The 21,434-nt window shown below is 36.4% G+C and overlaps 2 protein-coding genes and 1 pseudogene across 3 annotated transcripts in view; 2 read left to right on the forward strand and 1 right to left on the reverse strand.

Moving 5' to 3' along the window:
• Positions 1-2,936: 2,936 nt before the first annotated feature.
• The window catches only part of WDR43 (WD repeat domain 43), a 46,256-nt gene continuing 27,758 nt past the window's right edge, over positions 2,937-21,434 (reverse strand). The window contains exons 12-18 of the mRNA XM_079110290.1: positions 15,884-15,970; positions 14,141-14,172; positions 13,224-13,287; positions 7,373-7,486; positions 6,552-6,621; positions 3,457-3,506; positions 2,937-3,355 (exon numbers count right to left, since the gene is read on the reverse strand). Of these exons, the coding sequence (XP_078966416.1) occupies positions 3,167-3,355; positions 3,457-3,506; positions 6,552-6,621; positions 7,373-7,486; positions 13,224-13,287; positions 14,141-14,172; positions 15,884-15,970 (606 nt within the window). The 3' untranslated portion in view covers positions 2,937-3,166. The remainder of the gene's footprint in view (positions 3,356-3,456; positions 3,507-6,551; positions 6,622-7,372; positions 7,487-13,223; positions 13,288-14,140; positions 14,173-15,883; positions 15,971-21,434) is intronic.
• LOC306643936 (cofilin-2-like) lies at positions 7,497-13,215 on the forward strand (annotated as a pseudogene). The gene is made up of 2 exons (XR_013766886.1): positions 7,497-10,785; positions 12,465-13,215. The product of XR_013766886.1 is annotated as a cofilin-2-like (transcript).
• Positions 10,902-12,452, forward strand: LOC306643935 (protein-L-histidine N-pros-methyltransferase-like). The gene is given in 2 exon segments (XM_079110291.1): positions 10,902-11,129; positions 11,132-12,452. Coding segments are annotated over 2 exon segments (942 nt in total). The 5' UTR covers positions 10,902-11,005; the 3' UTR covers positions 11,950-12,452.

A 21,434-nucleotide genomic window follows, 5' to 3' on the forward strand; every position in this document is an offset into this window, starting at 1 on the left:
TTTCTGACCTCATCTCTCCAACACACTCTCCCTTTCTCAACATCCATACTGACCTCCTCTCCACATTTCAATACAAGACATGTGCTGGCCTTTAGGCTTTTGAAGACTCTCCCCCCAGATATCATGCTTAGCCAACTCGCAGTCCTCGGGTCTACGTGCAAATCCTTCCTCAGTGAGCCCTACCCTGACCACTTAAATCTGCAACCTGTACTCCCCAAACCCAACCACCTGCTTAACTCTGCTTTTCTTCCGCATAGCAGTTACCATGTAACATACTATTAAAAGTTTATCACTCATCACAGATTGCTTATTGCCAGAATCTCCCTGGTAACAAGTCAGCTCCTCAAAGACAGTGTTTTAAGTTGGCTTTCTACCACTAAAATGAAATAATGGAGGCGAAAAACTTGTAAGACAAAAAGTTTTATTTTGGCTCACAGCTGTGGAGGTTCCAGTCAAAACCTGAGGCCCATTCTCTGAGCCTCTGCCAAGGGCAGCACATTATGGTGGGAGCGTGTGGAAGAGCAGACCACTCACCTCATGAGCCAAGAGGTCTCTTCAGATCAAGGTCCCACAATCCCCAGGGACACGCACCCTATACCTCCTCCTAGGACCCACTTCCTAAAGGTTCCGCCACCACCCAAGAATGTGACTCTGGGGTCCAAGTCTTTAAGACACCAATGTTTGGGGGGGCACTTATCCAAACCACAGCAGGTGGGTATCATTTTTTCCCCACTGTTCTGTGATACCAAGCAATGAAATAATCCTGAGCAGAGAGGAGCCAATCAATAAGCATTTGTTAAAATGATTAAATGCCAAAGTTGAGAATTAGTCCCCACAAGAACCTACCAACGTCAATGAACCCAACATTGCATTCGCCAGGTCTCAGGTCTGACCTTCAGGCACCAAAGCCTTGCCATCTACATATACAAAGCATACCTATCTACTCAACGGCCTCATCTACACCCAAGGAATTTACTTCTACAAATTCATTTCAAACACAAGCACTATTTAGGATTCTTGCTCAAAACATTTCAACAGAATCTGATCATAAGGAAACAATCGGACAAATCCAGAATGCAGGACCCTGTCCAATACAATTTATGTGAACTCATTAAAATATCAATCAAGACACATACACAGTGAGGGGGAATAGGAATAGAGTGGATTATCAAAATATGACAACTAAATATGATGTACATATGATTAGTGACTTGGTTAGAGGGCTAAAATTTTCAAAAATAAGAAGTTGGGGAGAAAAATCAAACTCAAAAAAGAAAACACACAACACTTCATTTTCTGAATTGACCACAAGACAGCAAAATACCCATGACCAGAAAATTCTTTTCATAACAAGCCTAATTAAACTCTGGACTTTTTTTTAAAGCCAATAATAATAATAATAATAATAATAATAATAAACCAATAAATTAAGAGATCATCACATGGTTATAATTTATTTCTTTAAGTCAGCTGGGGTAAGGGAAATGTGACTCCCAGGACCTACTCTATCAGCACACAGGCCTCTCCCTTACTGTCACTACAGCCTAGCCACATGGGACAGCCTCAGAAATCACCAGTTTTACCTGACACTATATTAAGACAAAATTCCTGGTTCTTTCACTTCATTTAAACCTGTAGGTTATACAACAAGCCTTGAAAGCATTCACCTATTAATGCTACTGAAATAAAATCCCTTTTAAAAACCTTCACACCATAAACCCAGACACATGACTGAATTCCTCTACATATACCACAAGACAAGCACTGGGTAAAGATGAGTATTTATTCACTTTACAAAGAGATGGTATTAATTGCCATAAACAGCTCCATTGATAAACAAATACCACTGTACATCACACCAGCAGCTCAAACTGCATTCCCAAGAGGGCTCAGGGCTCTCCTAGATGAGCACAGAGAAACCTCTGTTCTGCCACAGATGTTAACAAGTCCCTCAGAGATAATGGCTTGTTTTACATATTCACAGGTGGGAAAAGATTGATCCATCTGCCCAGCCCTATCTAAATACTGGCTTATTCTTTAAAAAGAAAACAAAGCAAATTCCCAATACTCTGAAAAAGCTTTTGTGGCACACCAAAATACTTATTTATACATAAAAAATCTTGAGTTGAATTATTTTAAGGATAAACAGATACCCTAACACTGCCAAGATGGCAATGAAAAAGACAAAAAACATTAAAATTACTGAATTATAAAAATATTTTCTTTGGAAAAAAAATTCCAACAAGGTTATCATTAATATCTAAAATGAAAGAGAAAAAATAAACAATAGTCCTTTGATCCATTAGTAATTTAAATAAAAATGAAAACCTCTTCAAAAGCAGCTATGAATGAATTTTTAAAAAGTTGCAAGTAATGAGCACTTCTAAATCTATGTACACTGATTTTTTTTTTTTTTTTTTTACAGGTCATTTTCAGTCAAGAAAAATTCTATGGCTAAATCTTTAGTTTTTTAATTACTGTAATTTTCTGTTTTGTTTTAAAAAAATATTTCACATGACAGTTTAAAAAATAAGTGGTTGTTTTGAGGAAGCACTCCAAAACTTCAGTTGGACTCGATTCAGATAACTACAGTTAACAGACAAGCTAGGGATACTGGTGAAAAGGTTTCTGTTGTTTTTTTGTTTTTTTTTTTTTTAATCACAATAATTCTTAACTCCAGTTTTTAGTTATTCCTTCATATTTTATTAAAATGTACCAAATTAAAAACTTCACTGTGCTGCTTCACATCTGGATTTGATGAAAGATACCAACCTGAGAGAAGAGCTGACTCATTCACAATCGTCCAGTTTCAGAAACCCCGTGGGATAGGTCTGTGTCTTAAGTCAATTCCTGATATAACCAATCATACTAAGAGATTATATTATAAAAATATACCATATATTGGACACTCATGTCAGTACATTGCAGAAAATGTGTCTATTTACTGTGTAAAGTTTATTAACATTTGAATGAAACACTCTTATTTACACAGTTAAAAGTCTGGGGCGCTCAGGACAGCAAGGTGGCATGGGAACTGCCGCTGTGAAAGTGGAAATGTGCAGCGGTCCTTGGCATCCTGGCACGGGGACAACCCTCCCTAGGAGGACTCTCAGCAATGGGCAAGGTGAGCCAGGGTTCACAGTCTGACTGGCTTGCTCTTCCGTCTTCACTCTTCTTCACTCTCATTCTCGGGATCTAAATCGGAATCTCCATTTAATTCTTTTTCACTCGCCCCTTCTCTGTCCTCACCATTTTCTTCTTTTTCTTCAGCATCTTCATCTTCCTCCTCATTCTCATCATCAATGTCCTCATCTCTTTCACTTTCTTTCTGTTCCTCGTCTTCGTCCCAGTTATCCTGGTAGAAATGTCAAGGAAGGAAAACAATCATGACGGGCTCATTCTCAAGAGTATGAGGCTATAAAAGCAGATTTATGTATCAGGAAACAAATAACTCACATCAGAATCTTTATCTGCTACTTCATCATCAGACTCCTCTTCAGAAGATTCTGTAGGGAGGGGGAAACCCAGCTTTAATTTTGTGAACAAAGCAGAGAGCACATCACTAAAAACTAAGCAACACCAAATTACTAAATTGGCTTTTAGGAATATTTATATTTTGTTATCCATCCAAAGATAACATTAAATTAATAAGCTTATCTGAATAAAAATGCAATGTATTTATATCATTCCTTCAAGATGCCATTGTAACAGACTATGTGCCAAAACCCCTACAAACCCTCAACTTAAAATACAAGCCATTTCTGGGCCACCAAATAAAGCCAGTGAATGTAGAAAAGTTCTATTAAAAATGCTGGCTTATAAACAGAAAAAATGTGAAAGTATTAGCATTTTTAAAACCATAACAAAATACTAATTATGGAATTATTATTAACTGACATGTTAAATGTATGGCTGTGAGGGGGCAAAAAACCATTCAAATGTAAAAGAAGTAGCAGAGCTATATTATTTTCTAAGCACCTTGGGAAATAAATGGAGAAGAAAATGTTGTCACTGATCTTAGTATCATTAATGCAACAACAAGCACGATGTGGCTCTTGGAAGGGATGTCATCTGAAAACATATCTACACTGATAAATCCCCACAAAAAAATGTGTGACTTAAAAAATTTGACCAAACTTTAGACCTTAAGTCAAAATTTAGAGGTCCAACAAAATGAGACAGAAAGGAAGCAAATCCACAAAGAGAAGGTAAGGAACCCTATGAAATCAACTTCCTGTCTCTTCATCATGTCAGTATCATCTAAAGTGGAATTCTCAAAGACTTTAAAATACATTCATAAATGGTATATGAATAAACATTTTGCACATACACAAAAAAAAAAGTAAAATAATTTTAGTACCAAAACGCTGGAGAACTATGGCTTTAAAATGTGTGCAAACAGAATTGTATAGATATGTGCATCACAGTCTTATATTTTTAAAAATGTCTTTAAGCAGCACATAGTTCCTCTTAGGGTACACTCCTAGAAGTAACTCAACATATGAAAGGATTCGCACACTCTGAGATTGCAAAGAAGCTCTCCACACAGAATGCACACTCTCCTACCATGCATACAAGCTCCCATTTCTCCAAATTCTGGTCAACGCCTATTTTCAGAGTCAATTATTTAATGTATCAACTTATTATGGTGTGAAATGTTATCTCATTGATGTTTTAATTTACATTTTCCCAAAATGGTCATACCTTTTTTGTGTTTACAGCCATTCATTTCCTCCCTAGAAATTCACTTATATATCCTATGATCATTTTAATGCTATTGTCCTCTAATAAAAATTTCTTTTAACACATTAAGGTATAAAAAGGAAATGGTGATTTGCAATATGATGTGGGCACAATCTTTTGTTCCATATGAATTATCAGTTTTTCTAGTAATTTGTTCAACAGCTATTCTTTCCCCTGATGTCAACATAACATCAACGCTAATACGCCAAGACACTGTAGAGATCTATGGCTCTTTCTGTGCCGATCTACTGGTCTATCTCTGACTATTCTTACACTTTAGCTTTCTAAGTCTTGATACTCTATAGGGTAAGTTTCCTTACCTTGTTCATCTAAATCACGAATATTCTCTGTGTTGACCCAAATTAGCAAAATACTAAATTTATGCAATAATTTGGAAATTAGTGTTGACCTGACAATACAGAATCTGTCTTTTTAAAATTAACAGTTTATCTTTAAATTCATTCACATATAATTTCTTATCCTTCAATTATGTTTTGTAATATCCTCCATAAAAGTTTTGCTTCATTTTTAAAGACATATTCTCCAGGGTTCATATTGTTGCTATGAATGGAACCTTTTTCTGATTAGTTATTATTGATATATAATGCTACTATTTTTTGTTCCTCTTGGTACACTTATTTGTTTGCATAGCACCTATTAATAAGTGTGACTACAGATTCTATTTTTTTTATGTGGATAAGAAAAATAAGCGCAAAGCCCAATATCCTAGAATTCATCTTTCATACCATACCAGCCAAGAAAAGCAACAGCAATGTTGCTGACTTTAGTGGACATGCTTTTAAAGCTTCACCATTGTGTAGGATCTGTTAAAGGATTTTTAAGTTTAGGAAATTTTCTTAAATTCCTTGAATGCTTAGATTATTTGAGACACATAAAGACTTAGTACTTCTGAATTACTTTTCTATATCTATTTAGAAATTGTCTAGTATTCCCCAGTTAATCTGTTCATGATATATTAACAGATTTCTTGATGTTAAATCACCTATAATCTTTAAGTAAACTACTCAGCAATGCCACAACGTTTTACTTAAAATACTCCTATAATTAAATTGCTACACAGGATTTCCAAGTATATTCTAAAATGTTCTTTGACTGACTGTCCTTGTCTGGTTTTAACTGTAAGCGAGATTATAGTTGACTCATAAAATGCCTCGATTTTTTATATGTGAAAAAAATGTTTTGTTTCTTGAAGGCTTGATATCACACATAAAACCTCTGGGCCTGCTGGGCACATCAGCGCAAGTCTGTAGTCCTAGTGACTCAGAAGGCTGAGGTAGGAGAATCACAAGTTCAAAGTCAGCCTCAGCAACTTAGTGCGACCCTGTCTCTAAATAAATACAAAAAAGAGCTCAGTGGTTGAGTGCTCCTGGGTTCAATCCCCAGTACCAAAAAATAAACCACTGGGCCTAACATCCTGTGAGAGGTTTTGATAAACTCAATTTTAGAGCTATTGGATTTTTAATCAATTTTGATCATTAAAGATTTCTAATAAATTACTAGTATCACCAATAATTTTACATGTGCTAGCATAAATTTTGCTCAGAATTCTTCCATTTAAATCTAATTTAATTTTTCCATTAAATCTCTCCCATACCCAATGCCTTTTCTGTCACTAGGTCATACTTGTGCCTTCTCTTTTATCATAGGTTTTTGCCACAGGCATGACTATTTTAAAAGAGCTATGAAAAAGCAAGACTTTATATGAATATTCTCACAAGTAAGATAACTGAGTCACTGTGAAACATTTCACTATTCCAGTTCCAGATTCTCCCTCCTGCCACCTTTACCTTCTTCATATACCAACTTTGCCTTCTGTCCAGGGGAAGTCATTCCCTTCGTTTTCTCTGATGCTGTAACCTAAAAGAGTAGAATTTCAAAGTAAAGTATATGTGTATCCCCAAATCACAACCACTGCCACACCCACCTCCCACCATCACCCATCCATCCTCCTCCCATGAGAATGGCCTGAACACAATGTGGAGCAAATGCAGTGAAGGGGAGAAGCTTCAAATACCAAGAGAAAAGAATTACTTTGTAAAAGTTTGGAAACTCTGAGGTGATTAGAGTATGCTTCTTTAGCAAAATTTTAACTGTAGCAATAACCTGTAACTTGATCATAGTAACACGATCAACCTAGATATATTAAGAACTGAAATACCCTGGTGAGAAAAAGTTTGTATACAAGTTGAAAAAGGGGCATAACTAAGTTTTCTAACTGTGAAATAGATTACACTTACAAGGTAATGCCTGGATTCTGCGTACCACTTTCCAGCTGAACGAGGTAGCCCTCTATTTTCAGGTATTCCATCTTCCCTCCACTTTGGGAGGGAGTGGGCATGTAACCAGGAATTGAATCCAAGGGTGCTTTACAACTAAGCTACATCCTTGGTCCTTTTAAATTTTTGTTTTGACACAGTATGAATTGCTGACGGCCTCACTAAAAGTTACTGGGCCTGGCCTCAAAATTGTAATTCTCCTGCTTCAATCTCACAAGTCACTGGGATTACAGGCATGTGCGACCATGATCAGCTTAGGTAAGCAATCTTAATTATATCTCCGTTCCTATCACAACCAAAAGTGTTAGCTGGAAACAATCTGATTTACTCACTTGTGTGATTAGAAGGATAAGCTTTCCATGAAGGTGTGAGAGTTTCTGAAAAGTTTTGACTCTGCTTTCCATTAGCTGGTAGAGTGTCCCCAGCTGGTGTACCAGATCAGGCAACTAAAAAAAAAAACAAAATGATTGTTTGATATTATCATCACATACTAGAGCTGAGAAACATATGATCAGATCATCTATACTTCAGTGCTGAAATACTACATAAGCATCTGCTAACAAGTACTTCCAGTTGCAGTGGCTGCTAGGGACACAGCCAAATAACACCACAAATCTTCACAGAATACCCTCAAGGTCCCAGCAGGCAAAAAAAACAAAAAACAAAAAACAAAAACTCTTAAAAAAAAATGATACATGTTAGGAGGGAGACTCTGCCAGGTAGGGCAAAACTACAGGATTAAAGTTTTTTGGTTTTTTTTGTTTTTTAATTTTTATAGTTGTTGATGAACCTTTATTTTATTGATTGATCAAATGATTTATATGTGGTGCTGAGAATCGAACCCAGTGCCTCACGCATGATAGGCAAGCACTTTACCCCGGAGCCACAATCCAAGCCCAGGATGAAAGTTCTTTATATTGATAAATAATTCCAGGTAAAATCAATATAAAGTAAATACTTTAAAAAATACCTCCATGACACATCTCTGATTGGAGGCGACTCTCCTCTGACTCTTACCCTCCAATGACAGCACATTATCTACCCTTAGCCTAAGGCCTCAGTGGGTTAGAGGGAGTTTTTCCCAGGTCCCAAAGACTAGGACAGTGTAAGAGAAGAAAAAGTTGACCCACATTCCTATTATTGAATCCTACAAATCATTAGAGGAGAAGATCTTTAATTTGTCCACGTAGAGCTATAGAAAAAGGAGCCCTAAACTTTCCCCTTTAATGAGCCTTTACCCTCCTATTTCTGACACATGAACAAAAAACAGCATTTCTTTTCTGTTTATAAGTTAAACAGAAGATAGGCAAGCACAAAAATAAGTAACACAAGGTTTACTGTGATACATTTCAATTATCATCACCTCCCATTTATATGTTCCCATTCAGACTATGAGATCCAAGAGGGGATCAGAGTGCCTTGCACAGTATTGAACCCCAATGGCTAGCACAGATGTTGGCTTAGAGAATGTACTTAAAGGTACCCCTAAGGAAGGAAAAGAAGAAAGGCACTGCTTTCTCAAAAAACGTAGGCTGTAGAACACTCCCTACCACACTTCTACGATGCTCAACTCGGTAGATGATTCCAGAAGAGATTTCACTTCAAGGCCTCTGGGCCTCTTGCTTTTAAGCAAGTAACTGAGGTTTAGTGTTACTGTTTTCTAGTCAGAGTCCTAAAACATGTTTGCTTTGATCATTCCATTCAGATCACCATGCTACAGAGCTGCTCCACACACCACTGCCCTCAGTTCACCTCCCAAGATTCCTGCAGGCTGGGACTCCATTGCTTGTCTCTCCACCTATCTAACATTTTGGCAGAGCCCTCCCTGGACACACAAAGAACACACAGATGACCTCAAAGCAGTTTATCCGACAATTTGCACTATTTTAAACCACTAAAGGTTAAAGGAATCTGAGACAGAGAAAAGGGACAGTGACCAGTACAAGTTGGATAAACTATGTTAAGAAAGGAAGAACTACAGTTTAAAGAGTAAGGAGCTGAACAGAAATCATGGTGCATGCCTGTATTCCCAGTGACTCAAGAGGTTGAGGAAGGAGGAATGCAAGTTTGAGGCAACTTAGGGAGACCCTGTCTCAAAATTTTAAAAATAAAGTAAAAAATAAAGGGCTGTGAATGTAGCTCAATGGGTGAGTGCACCTAAGTCCAGTCCAAAAAAAAGAGCAATCAAGGATTTCAGTGATCCACTAAAACTTTAAGAAAATTTGTTGGGTCGCATTATACTGTTATATTATATGCACGTACAAATATGTAACAACAAATCCCATCACTAAGTACAAGCATAATGAACCAACAAAAAAAATGTGGGGAAAAAAAATTTATTGTGGGCTGAGGATGTGACTTAGTGGTAGAGTGCTTGCCTATGTGCAAGGCCCCAGCAGTTCAATTCCTAACACTACAAAAAAGGGGAGAGAAATGTATTTGTTAAGTGCTAGACAATCAAATCAAATAAAAAGTATATCAATTTTATTTCTAGTTTAAAATATAACTGATGAAACTGATAGCAAAGAACCCAACTCATATAAAAAATGTTTTTTGACATTAACATTTTATCCTCCTTTTCTTCTATTCATATAAATAACTCACATAGCAATGAAAAAGTTTAGAGCTCCTGGTGGCCCCACACTTGCAGCCGCCTGTCTGCCTGCCCGCCCCTCCTTCTCCTCCCCGAGCCACAGAAATAGAGCTACTAACACAGTCACAGCCTCAGCCTCAGGCACTATGGCATCTGGAGTTACAGTGAATGATGAAGTCATCAGTTTTTAACGATATGAAAGTAAGGAAATCTTCTACACAAGAGGAGATCAAAAAAAGAAAGAAAGCAGTTCTTTCTGTTTAAGTGATGACAAAAGACAAATAACTGTAGAGGAAGCAAAGCAGATCTTGGTGGGTGACAGGTGGTACTGCAGAAGACCCTTACACATCTTTTGTGAAGTTGCTACCTCTGAATGATTGCCAGTATGTTTTGTACATTGCCACATATGAAACAGAGTCTAAGAAGAAAGACATATTTATATTCGGGGATCCTGAAACTGCACTCTTAAAAAGCAAGATGATTTATACTACCTCTAAAGATGCCATTAAAAAGAAATTTATAGGTATTAAACTCAAGTGACAAGTAAATGGCTTGGAAGATATTAAGAATCATTTGACACTTGGAGAGAAACTGGGAGGCAATATAGTAGTTTCACTTGAAGAAAAATTATTTGTAAAATGGTGGTCAAATGCCATCTGGCTCTTAAGGGGATTTCATTTCTCCAGCTCAATCCATTGAAACAGCATTAGGTGTTTTTTGGTTTGGTTTTGTTTTTTTCCTTTCCACTGGGCCCTTCCAACACAAGGAAAAAAGGGGATACCATTTATTTAAACAGCCTATCAGTGATTGCCATTAAACTCTTTAATACGGTTACTTTTATGTAGAACCAAGGAATGCCTGTCTTATTTTAGCCAAAACAACGGGTTATAGGCTTCCCTTGCAGCAAACACTACAATGAATGTGATAGTCAACATGAAGAGCTTAGAATACTGCAAAGGGTAAGCAGACTAAATGCCTTGCAAGTATTATCCAGTGGTCAGATGGTGAACTTTTTCCAGTGTTATTTATAGTTGCATCTGATTGTAGTGCCATGAGGCACGGGAGCATTCATACACCTCACCTGCCTAGCAAGCCTTCTTTTGTGACACAGCAGCATGAATATAACACTATACATTAAAAGCACTTTGTTAGGCGGGCGGAAGGGAAGGGGGAGGTGAGAAGGCAGAGCGCCGGCCGCTCCTCCCCCCCCCCCCCCCCCCCCCCCCCCCGCCTCGGCCCTGGAGGGGCTGGATGGGCAAGTTGGGCGTGATGGCTGGAGCACGGGCGGCGGCGGCGGTGGCTGGAGGCGGCGGCACCCCCTCCTCCTCGCCCTGGCGCCGGCGGTGATCCGAGCGAGCGGCCGCGGCCCCCGATGAGACTGTTGGTGGGTTGGCTGTGCCTGAGCCTGGCGTCCGTGTGGCTGGCGCGGAGGATGTGGACGCTGCGGAGCCCGCTCACCCGCTCGCTGTACGTGAACATGACGAGCGGCCCGGGCGGGCGGGCGGCAGGAAGGACAACCACCAGTGGTATGTGTGCAACAGAGAGAAATTATGTGAATCACTCCAGGCTGTCTTTGTTCAGAGTTACCTTGATCAAGGAACACAGATCTTCTTAAACAACAGCATTGAGAAATCGGGCTGGCTATTTATCCAATTATATCATTCTTTTGTGTCATCTGTTTTTAGCCTGTTTATGTCTAGAACATCTATCAGTGGGTTGCTAGGAAGAGGTTCAATGTTTGTATTCTCACCAGATCAGTTTCAGAGACTGCTTAAAATTAATCCAGACTGGAAAACCCACAGACTTCTCGATTTAGGTGCTGGAGATGGAGAAGTCACAAAAATCATGAGCCCTCATTTTGAAGAAATCTATGCCACTGAACTCTCTGAAACTATGATATGGCAGCTTCAAAAGAAGAAGTACAGAGTGCTTGGAATCAATGAATGGCAGAACACAGGGTTCCAGTATGATGTCATCAGCTGCTTGAATTTGTTGGACCGCTGTGATCAGCCACTGACTTTGTTAAAAGATATCAGAAGTGTCTTGGAGCCAACTAGAGGCAGAGTCATCCTTGCCCTGGTCCTGCCCTTTCATCCCTATGTGGAAAACGTAGGTGGCAAGTGGGAGAAACCATCAGAAATCTTGGAAATCAAGGGACAGAATTGGGAAGAACAGGTGAATAGCCTGCCTGAGGTGTTCAGAAAAGCTGGTTTTGTCATCGAAGCTTTCACCAGACTGCCATACCTGTGCGAAGGTGACATGTATAATGACTACTACGTTCTTGATGACGCTGTCTTTGTTCTCAAACCAGTATAGACTTTCGGAGGCTAAGTCTTCAGAGTCCACCCCAGGATCTACTCTCCAGAAGAGGGTTCGCAATTATGTGATGGGAGGACCTCGGGAGACTGCCATTCCGAATATCATGTAGGAATTTAAAAAGCCAAAATACTAATTATTTCTTTGTAGTGTGTAAAAGGAATGTTTTTAAAAAACAAAAACCCAACTCTGGATTTTTATCAACTCTTTACTCAGAGCTGTTCTTCAATGCAGGTCACACTCCAGTTATGATGGAAGATATTTTTTATACTTAATTGCAGTTGGGACTCATTCCCAGACAAAGCAATAGTCATGACTTCATGGAGCCAATAAACGGATTGTTTTTAATAAGTGAAGACTGGCAATAAAGCTGTCCATTCAATTCCAAATATTGGTTGTAAGGTATAGCCACTGATATACTTTCATGTTTAGAATCTCTGTTATTCAAGAAAATGTTTTTAATCATGCTAATAAACATTTTTTGGAGATGAAAAAAAAAAAAAGCACTTTGTTAGAAAAGAGTGTGATCCCCCAAAAGGAATGCCAATTAAGTTTCATTAACTGTGTCATCAATTTATTCCAGTACCTCAGTGTTCACTCCTATTACCTATCTTTTTAAAAGAAATAGCTGTAATTAATGCCTTTTTGTTTTCCATTGAGGGTATACTACTGAATAAGCCTAAGAGTTTAATGTTCACCATGTGAGTCTTGAAAAGTCCTAAAGATATTTTGAATATCAGTCATAATGGCAACTTCTATACAAAAGAGCCTTCAATGGAACATTGTTTTGAGATCAAACTTCTCAGCCTCACAAAAAATGGCCACACTGCAATAAAAACTGTGGCCTGGTTTAAAACACACACAAACACAAACACACATACACACACACACCAGTTAGTTATTTTACATCATTTTTAACCTCCTGGGACAAAGCAAGACAGACATGTCAGCATATATGAAAGCTTTAAAATTTGGTAATGTTTTTTAAAAGGAGGGTAAGGATTAACATATAACATTTCTCCTTCTTTTATTTTTCAAAGCCCTCTACACAATATACATTACTTAATTCAGGGGGAAAAAAAGACCAATTTATTAAAGGTCACAAGAGTTTCATTATGAAAAGATTCACGTCAATTCGTCTGGGAAAAAAAAAACACAATCTCCAAAGGAAGCATTTAGTGGGTAAAGGAAAGATACAGGATGGTTCTATCAGCACTTATCAAGGTTTATAATCCTTATCAAAACCAAACTATTGATACTCAGAAAAGACTTACTGTGGATAGATACGATGCATGAACCGTTAACACACATTTCAACCACTGAACCATTAAAACAGCACTGTAAAAGGAAGAAAAAAAAAAAAAAAACTCCAAGTAAATATTCAAAAATTCAAAACTAATTACAACTGAGTTAAAAAAACTGAAAAATACAGTGGCAAGGGAAGATCTATAAATCATACTGTGAAGATGACCATAATAAATCAACAACTGTGCATTAATACTCATTTTATATTTTTCACTGAGTTTGAGATTCCTGTAAAACACTAAACTTCTGGGGTAGAAGACTGGAAAAATAGGTGAAAAATCTGTCCTTCTAAAACAATTTCAGAATAAAACCTATGCTTTACTTCATAAATAACTAATAGTAGGGCAATAAAACTGAGCCCAACTGATTTTGCATTTTATGTTCATGATACTTAAACCCACAATCTGATATTCACTGTTAAAAACAAACAGCAAAGTCTTCTACACCAAGATTAAAAGGCAAACATCAACCCAAAGTGAAAGTCAGTTCTATTTGTACCTCTGCACCACATCCCCAGTTCTGTAACATTTCTTTATGGCATCTTACACACCTACTAGAGGTGGGGCATATTCTATAAATTATCAATTTCACAAACAGTGATTAACTCATTAAATGAGTCTAACTCCTTATATGACCTAATAAAATCTGAAATATCTACATAGTTTTCTAAAAGAATAAAATCTTAGAAATAGGATCATTCAATCTAAAATAGGGGTGGAGGTTAACATTTGACTTTTGAAGAATCCTACTGTCAGAATTTGAGGTTACCTAATATTTAATTTCATACTATCGGACACTGCTATTTTTAACAATAACCTCTAATTTACTTAAAAAAAAAAAAAAAAAAAAAAAAAAAAGAGGCAATTTAGTCACTTAAATATCTTACCTATTAGGATGTCCTTGCAACCTCTTTGTAAGCTAAGGGAGAGAACAACACTATTACCAACAGCACTTTAGAGGCTACCATATCCATCAGTTCCCAGGATACAATGACTAGAGCTGAAAATTATTTCATTTAGTAGTCTATTTTCAATCAACTTTCAATTATTCCCACAAGAATAATAATTACCTAAAGAAATTTAGAAATGTATTTATATGAATCAAAGTCCAGAACAGACAAATATATGGAGACAAAATAAATTCAATGATTAACAATACTGGGGAAGGGGAAGTGGGAGTTACTACTGAGTACAGGATTTCTTTTGGGGATGGCAACTGCATGACCTATGAACATACTAAACTCACTGAACTGTATACCTTAAAAGGGTGAATTTTACATAAGAATTTTATCTCAATTTTTTAGATACACAAAAAAAGCAGGGTGAGGCAAATTTTGTTTTGGAGTTGATAATATTCTAAAAGCATATGATCTTTTCTAATCTAATATTGATTGATTGATTGATTGATTGACTGACTGACTGATGTTCAATACCTGGAACCGTAATCAGGCACTTAACAACTGAGACATATCCCCAGACCTTTATATATTTTATTTAGAGACAGGATCTTGCTGAGTTGCTTAGGGCCTCACTAAGTTGCTGAGACTGGCTTTGAACTCAATCCTCCTGTCTTAGCCTTCCAAGCCACTGGGATTACAGGCGAGACCACCTCGCCCAGTCTGATATGCATTTTTAAATACAGAGATTTCCACTACCAATAATGGTAAACTTACCCCCAATATTAATAACAAAACCACTCTCACTTCAGCATGTTAAGTAAATGCTATCCAAGCATGATTACTAATTACAAAGAAGACTTTATCACTAGAAGTCTAATTTTTAATGATTTGTAACCACTCTTTTAAACCTTCAATGAAATTATATACATTTTTAAAAGAAACCAAAGAAAGATTTTCCTTAAGGTAATAACGGTTACAAAATTATTGAATTCTGCTGAATATGCAACATACCTAATGTACCCAGAATGGTTCCATATCCTGGGATTTGCCTGAGCTGAAGTTATTTGTCCTTGGTGCCACTCAGAACTTTCTGATTTCCACCACTCCCTGGCTCTGCTTTCTTTTGTCCAGCTGCTACCTACCCCTTCCTTTATTTAAGCAAAGACAGGGCAACCACTTGTCAGAGACAGTGAAAGTTAGTCCTGTACAGGCCAGAGGCTGAACTAGATAATCTTTATGCCCCTTATAGTTCCATACTGCCAGGCATAAAGATTAACAGCCCATCTGCACTACGGAAAACCAAAACACATGCAAAATTCATTTCAATGTGAGGTTAGAGCACCTTATAGGACATAATGGGAAAAACCAAAGTAAATATGGGGGCTTCACATTTGAGTTGCTATTACAGTCACCCCATGCAGGTGATCAACTATACAAAAAGCATTCTGCAGTTCACCTTAAAGTTCCAACCGCATTCTACATAAAGAGATGTACACTCATTGCTAATGGAATAAAGGTAAAAATGTCCATCATATTTCCTTTTATTGGTTTATAAATTCACCAATTTTTCACCTTTCTTTTTTCTTCCAAACCACTTTCCTCCAATTCATCTGTCATTCACTCTCTAAATGCCATGCTATGGGTAAGTGTCACAAATCCTATCCTCTAGACACTGGCATTTCCCTTTAATTCAGAGCATTAGGACCTTAAAACAAAAAAAGGAGTCATTACCTCTTGCAACAATGGAATGACAGCATGCAAGGGTATCCTTAACACAGTCTTCTTTATCAGGTTTAAATTCCTAGTTTGAAGTACTTTCTGTGAGAAAATAAAAGGATCATCAATTTAACTATAACAAACTAGGACACTACAGGAAAAATTGTCTGTAAAAATGACTTAAAAAATAGACCAGAGCAATAAACAACCAACTCAATTTAGCAAATCAAGGTTGGAGGCAATGAATGGAGAATGAATTACATCGTGTGGCTACCAGACAAGCACAGTCCTCAGACATCAGGAAAATTATTTCTTATGCAATTTTTATATAAAACACAAAGGGATATATCTCTAGACATTTTAAGTTGCCCCTTTTTTTGTGGGGGAGGGTAACCAGGGATTGAATCCACAGGCACTTAACCACTGAGCTACATCCAAGCCCTTTTTATGTTTTATTTTGAGACAGGGTCTCACTAAGTTGCTTTAGGGACTCACTACTTATTGAGGCTGGCCTTGAATTTGCAATACTTCTGCCTCAGCCTCCAGAGCTGCTGGGATTACAGGTGTGCACCATCATACCCAGCTGCTCTGGACATTTTAAATACAGGTATATACCATTTTAGAAATCTTCCCAAACCTCCAATTTAATAAATTAGGGCTATATCCACACGAGTGAACAAATGAAACAGTAAAATCACACTTAGCAAGAAACCTCTTCAAATTGTTGACTTTTTGGTAAAATCTTAAACTTACCAAAAGATCACCTAAAGAGTGCTTTGATCAAAATCCTTTAAGGCAAAATCTATAGGAGAAACCCAGTGCCCAACCTGGGTGGTAAAAAAGGGGGCAAAACAAATAGATACTGATTTTGACCATTAAAAGCTGTACCTTCTTGGGCAGGCATTATGGCTTCTCTGAGCCTGACATGCTTCATTCAAGCAAGGTGGGGGCAGGGGAGGGGAAGAAGACAAAGGCTCTTTCAGGTCTCTGATATCCCCTTTTTCTTAATTTCTCTGAAGTATAAACATCAGAGATACCAAAAAGCAAACACAAAGTTAGTTTCTAATGTATTTCAATGGTTCTTAATATATCTTTTCAGAACTCTACAGATTTTATTTTCTTGTGAAACTATCTTTATGATAAACCTTTCTAAACCCATCAAGTACCATATGAAAATTTATATAAATTATAAGGTTTCTTATGTAAAATAAATAAAACATTTATTGTGAACTGAGGGATAGACTCTCCTGATATTATAAATCTCAACTAACTTAAATTTTCATTTTGTAATGTTTAAAATAGAAGATTCAAAGCAAAATATGTTGTTACAACTTAACACAGAGGGTGCAAGATGACACTAAGTATTTTTCAAGTTACTTCCTATTATAATTCTCGATTACTACAAGGTTCCAATGATCAAGAAGCTATAATAAATATTCTCTATGAATTATTCTGTAAATTATTTTCTGAGATACATAATTCTTTTTATTAGGAGTTGCAACTTTCATAAGCTGTTCACCCAAACCACCAGCTTCACTGTCTTTTCTTAAACATAGTAGTTTAGCCATGCTCCAGGTTTGTTGCTGCTCACTGTTTACAGAAAAAACTTGATTGAGAAACATAATGGGGCTGGGGGGTGTGGCTCAGTGGAGTGTTTACCTAGCACATGTGAGGCCCTGAGTCTGATCCTCAACACTGCAGAAATAATAATGATGATGATGATGATGATGATGAAACATAATGGCAACCTGAAAGGTAAGATTTGTGAAATCCTCTAGTGCTCTAAATATAGTGAAGATATAATTTGTTGTCTAAAGTGGGGCATTCTTGGGAATGGAAAGGGTCACTATACTCCATTATATATGATATATCAAAGTGCATTCTACTGCCATGTATAACTAAAACAAATCTAAAATTTTTTTAAAATAATAAAATAAGCAAACAAATAAATACATCAAGATGAGCAGTACAAACCAGAACTTTAGAAAGCAAATAAAAGGAGTATGGGCTTTGCTAATCAGAAGCTATCTTAGACTGCAGAGCAGAATAATTTTTAACAAATTCTTGGATTCTTCTTATGCTCACTAAAGAGACACTAGAGTAGTAATTTCAAATTTAAAATTTGCAAATAAAAATACATTATCCAAGCTAGCCCACATGATAAAGGACAGGGCAGTCAGGAACATTAACTCCTGTCAAGGACACATTCAAAGAAACAACCCTACTAACCACAGTTCTAACTTACTAGGAAGATGATGTTGAAGATGACATTTTTCTTTCACAACTTCACTGCACTACAACTGAAGCATAACAAATAGCACACATTTTAAAAGTACACTATTTGATCTGTCTGATTAAAAACATAAACCCATAAAATAAACACTATGATAAAAAAGTAGTCTATTCCCCTTCATGTTTCCTTGGATCACTTTAAAATTTATCCCTTCTTCAACCTCCATCCCTAGGTAGCAATGGACTATATATACACTGGTCTGCATGTTATAGAATTTTTATACAAATAGAATTATAAAATATAGCCATTTTTTTGACTGGCTTATTTCTCATAACACAAATTTGAGTTTCATCTATATGATTAGCCCATCAATAATACATTGCTTACATAGCTAAACAATTTATCCATTCATCTACTGAGGAACATATGGTTCCTTTCCAGTTTTTGGCTATTATTAATAAAGTGGCTATGAACTTTAATATACATATCTTTGTATGAACACAAATGTGATAAATACCTAGGAGCAGAATGGCTGGATCATATGGTAGGTATATCCTTAGCTTTTAATGAACTGCCAAACTATTTTCCAAAGTACCTGTACAATTTTATATTCCCACCAGTAAAATGAGTGTGAGCTACTCCACATTCTCCACAATGTTATACTATCTTTTTAATTTTCATCATTCTATAACAGGTATGTAGTATTATCTATGGTAATCATTTGCATTTTTGTGATGATTAATGATACACATAATACTTTTATGTATGCTTATTATTAATTGGAATTCTGTAAAATGTCTGTTTAAATCTTTACCAAATTTTTATTGAGTGAAGTCTTATTTCTAGGCTCTTTAAATATTCTGGATACAAACCCTTTGACATAAGTTGCAAATAATTTTGCCAGCTTACAGCTTCTCTTTTCATGATTCGAACATTATCTTTAATGTCAAAATTTAATAAATTGGATTTAAATATTTATTTAATTTAAATAAATTAAATATTAAATAAATATACCTGTTATTGCTCACTTTTCTCATTCCTATTTTAATGTCCTCCTATGCATCATGTATCCTTGTTAGGCAGCTTCTAGTAAAGTCATTTATGTGAGAGAAAACATTGTTTTTACTCCCTCGAACCCTTTTTGGTATGAGAAACTGAACTCAGAGGTATTTTACTATTGAGTCATATCCCTAGCCATTTTTTAATTTTTTAATTGCTGAGGCTGGCCTTGATCTAGCAATCTTCCTGCCTCAGCCTCCCAAGTAGCTGAAATTATTGGCATGAATCATCAAGCCCACACATGCATAATCTCCTAGGTAATATACTATGGAACTATTTCCATTACTTTTAATATTGGGGGGTTACTGGGGCTTGAACCCAGAGGCACTTTGTCACTGAGCTCCACCCTCAACCCTATTTATTTATTTTTATTTTGAGATAAGGTTTCCCTAAATTGCTGATAGTGGCCCTGAATTTACAATTCTCCTATCTCAGTCTCTCCAATTGCTGGGATTACAGGCATGTGCCACCACACCCAGTTTACTTTTCACTTTCAAAAAGAGGTCATTTTAAAAGCCCTTCACTGTAACTTTACAATTTTTCAAGCAGATAATTGATTCAAATTTCTTCTAAGTAATTCAAATACCTTTATGATTTAAAAAGTACTTTCACAAACAACATTTGTCCTTCAAACAACCTTATAACATCTGATAAAAGTTACATATTGTGCTGGGGTTGTGGCTTAATGGTAAAGCACTTGCCTATCACTCATGAGGCCCTAGGTTCAATCCTCAGCACCACGTAAAGATAAAATAAAGGTATTGCGTCCACCTACAACTAAAAATTAAAAAAAAAAAAATTACATATTAACACCTTTGAGAAGTTCTTGCCAAAGGAGATTTGAAATTGAATGTCTTTAAGTTCCTAGATCTAACTACTGGTATATAGGAAACGAGATGGACAGAGGAACACACTAAAGGACACCACAGAGATGGAGTAGGCAAAAGCCAGAACACGGGACTCCCTATTGGACAAATTACATAAACTCTTCAAAAAGTAAATTACAAAACATAGAAGGGGCATAACAACCAAGTATACTATATAATTTGTTGAGATTCTGTTTAAAGAAAGCAAAATTTAGAACTTAGGAGTTTAAGTTTATGAGACAACCATAGAAATATAAACACTAATGACATTTGATAATTTTAAAAATTACTATTTACTTTTTTATGCACAATAATGGAGTGTGGTTATTTTTTAAGCAATGGATTGTAGCTGTTTTTAATTTGAATAGGTACATGTCTATGAATGAAATGGCATTTGCTCATTTCTGAGATCTGTTTCACTGTAACCTGAAGAGGTATGCAGGTAAATGAACCATGACAGATTGGCTAGTGTTGATAATTTCTTAAACTGAATGACAGTGATTCACTGTCTATTCAAAAAATGTTTGAAATGTCTCTTAGTAAAAAAGAAAAAGTTTGTATTTGATTCGCCCACTGAAGAAAGCTTCATAACATAGTTACGTGACAGCTAAGTTACATTATATTTCAAAAATAGCTTCTTTCTTATAAAATCCTCACGTGGGTTTTTTTTTTCATAGTATATTAAAATCCACCTCCTAAATCTACTTTAAACGTAATTTGCAGTTTTTAGACCTGCTAGTTTCCTCTCTCATTTTGTAAAACCACCTTTAGACACAAATATAAGATATTACCATTTAGATCAAATAAAATCAGATACTATTCATAAATTGCAAATTATAGTCACAACTATAATGACTGAAACTATGATGGTGCTGAATCAAGAATGCATGTCACAAATATTCTATACAGAGCACTATAACATTATGAAATTTAAGAGGACCAAATTGAGTAACTTCATACAAGCAGTCACCAACTTACACAAAAACCATAAATGGCTCCTTTCATACAATTTGTAGCACTTTTGCCTTCATGTATTTTACAACATAACCCCCAACCCTCTTGAATCTCCCCCCAAACCTCCTACCCATTGCCAAGGTTCCACCTCACCGCCCCCTCTCACGGCCAGGGGGAAATAAGTTTCTGGAATCCAGAGTAAAAACTCAGGAACGCATTTTCCTACAGAAAAAAATATAAATTGTGATCTAGAATGCTGAGTATTATAGTTCAGCTACACTATTTTTTAAAAGGCTTTTGTGAACTAAAGCCTAAAAACTAACAATTCAGAACAATATTTCTATGAGAAAATGCATTCCAGGTTTAAAGGAAATCAACACAATCCCGTTGTAGGTTAGTGACTGTCTGTATAATGCCACCATATTGTATACATTTGACTAAAATCACAAAATAT

The sequence above is a fragment of the Sciurus vulgaris genome (assembly GCF_902686455.1).
Source record: "Sciurus vulgaris genome assembly, chromosome: 14".
Lineage (NCBI taxonomy): Eukaryota > Metazoa > Chordata > Mammalia > Rodentia > Sciuridae > Sciurus > Sciurus vulgaris.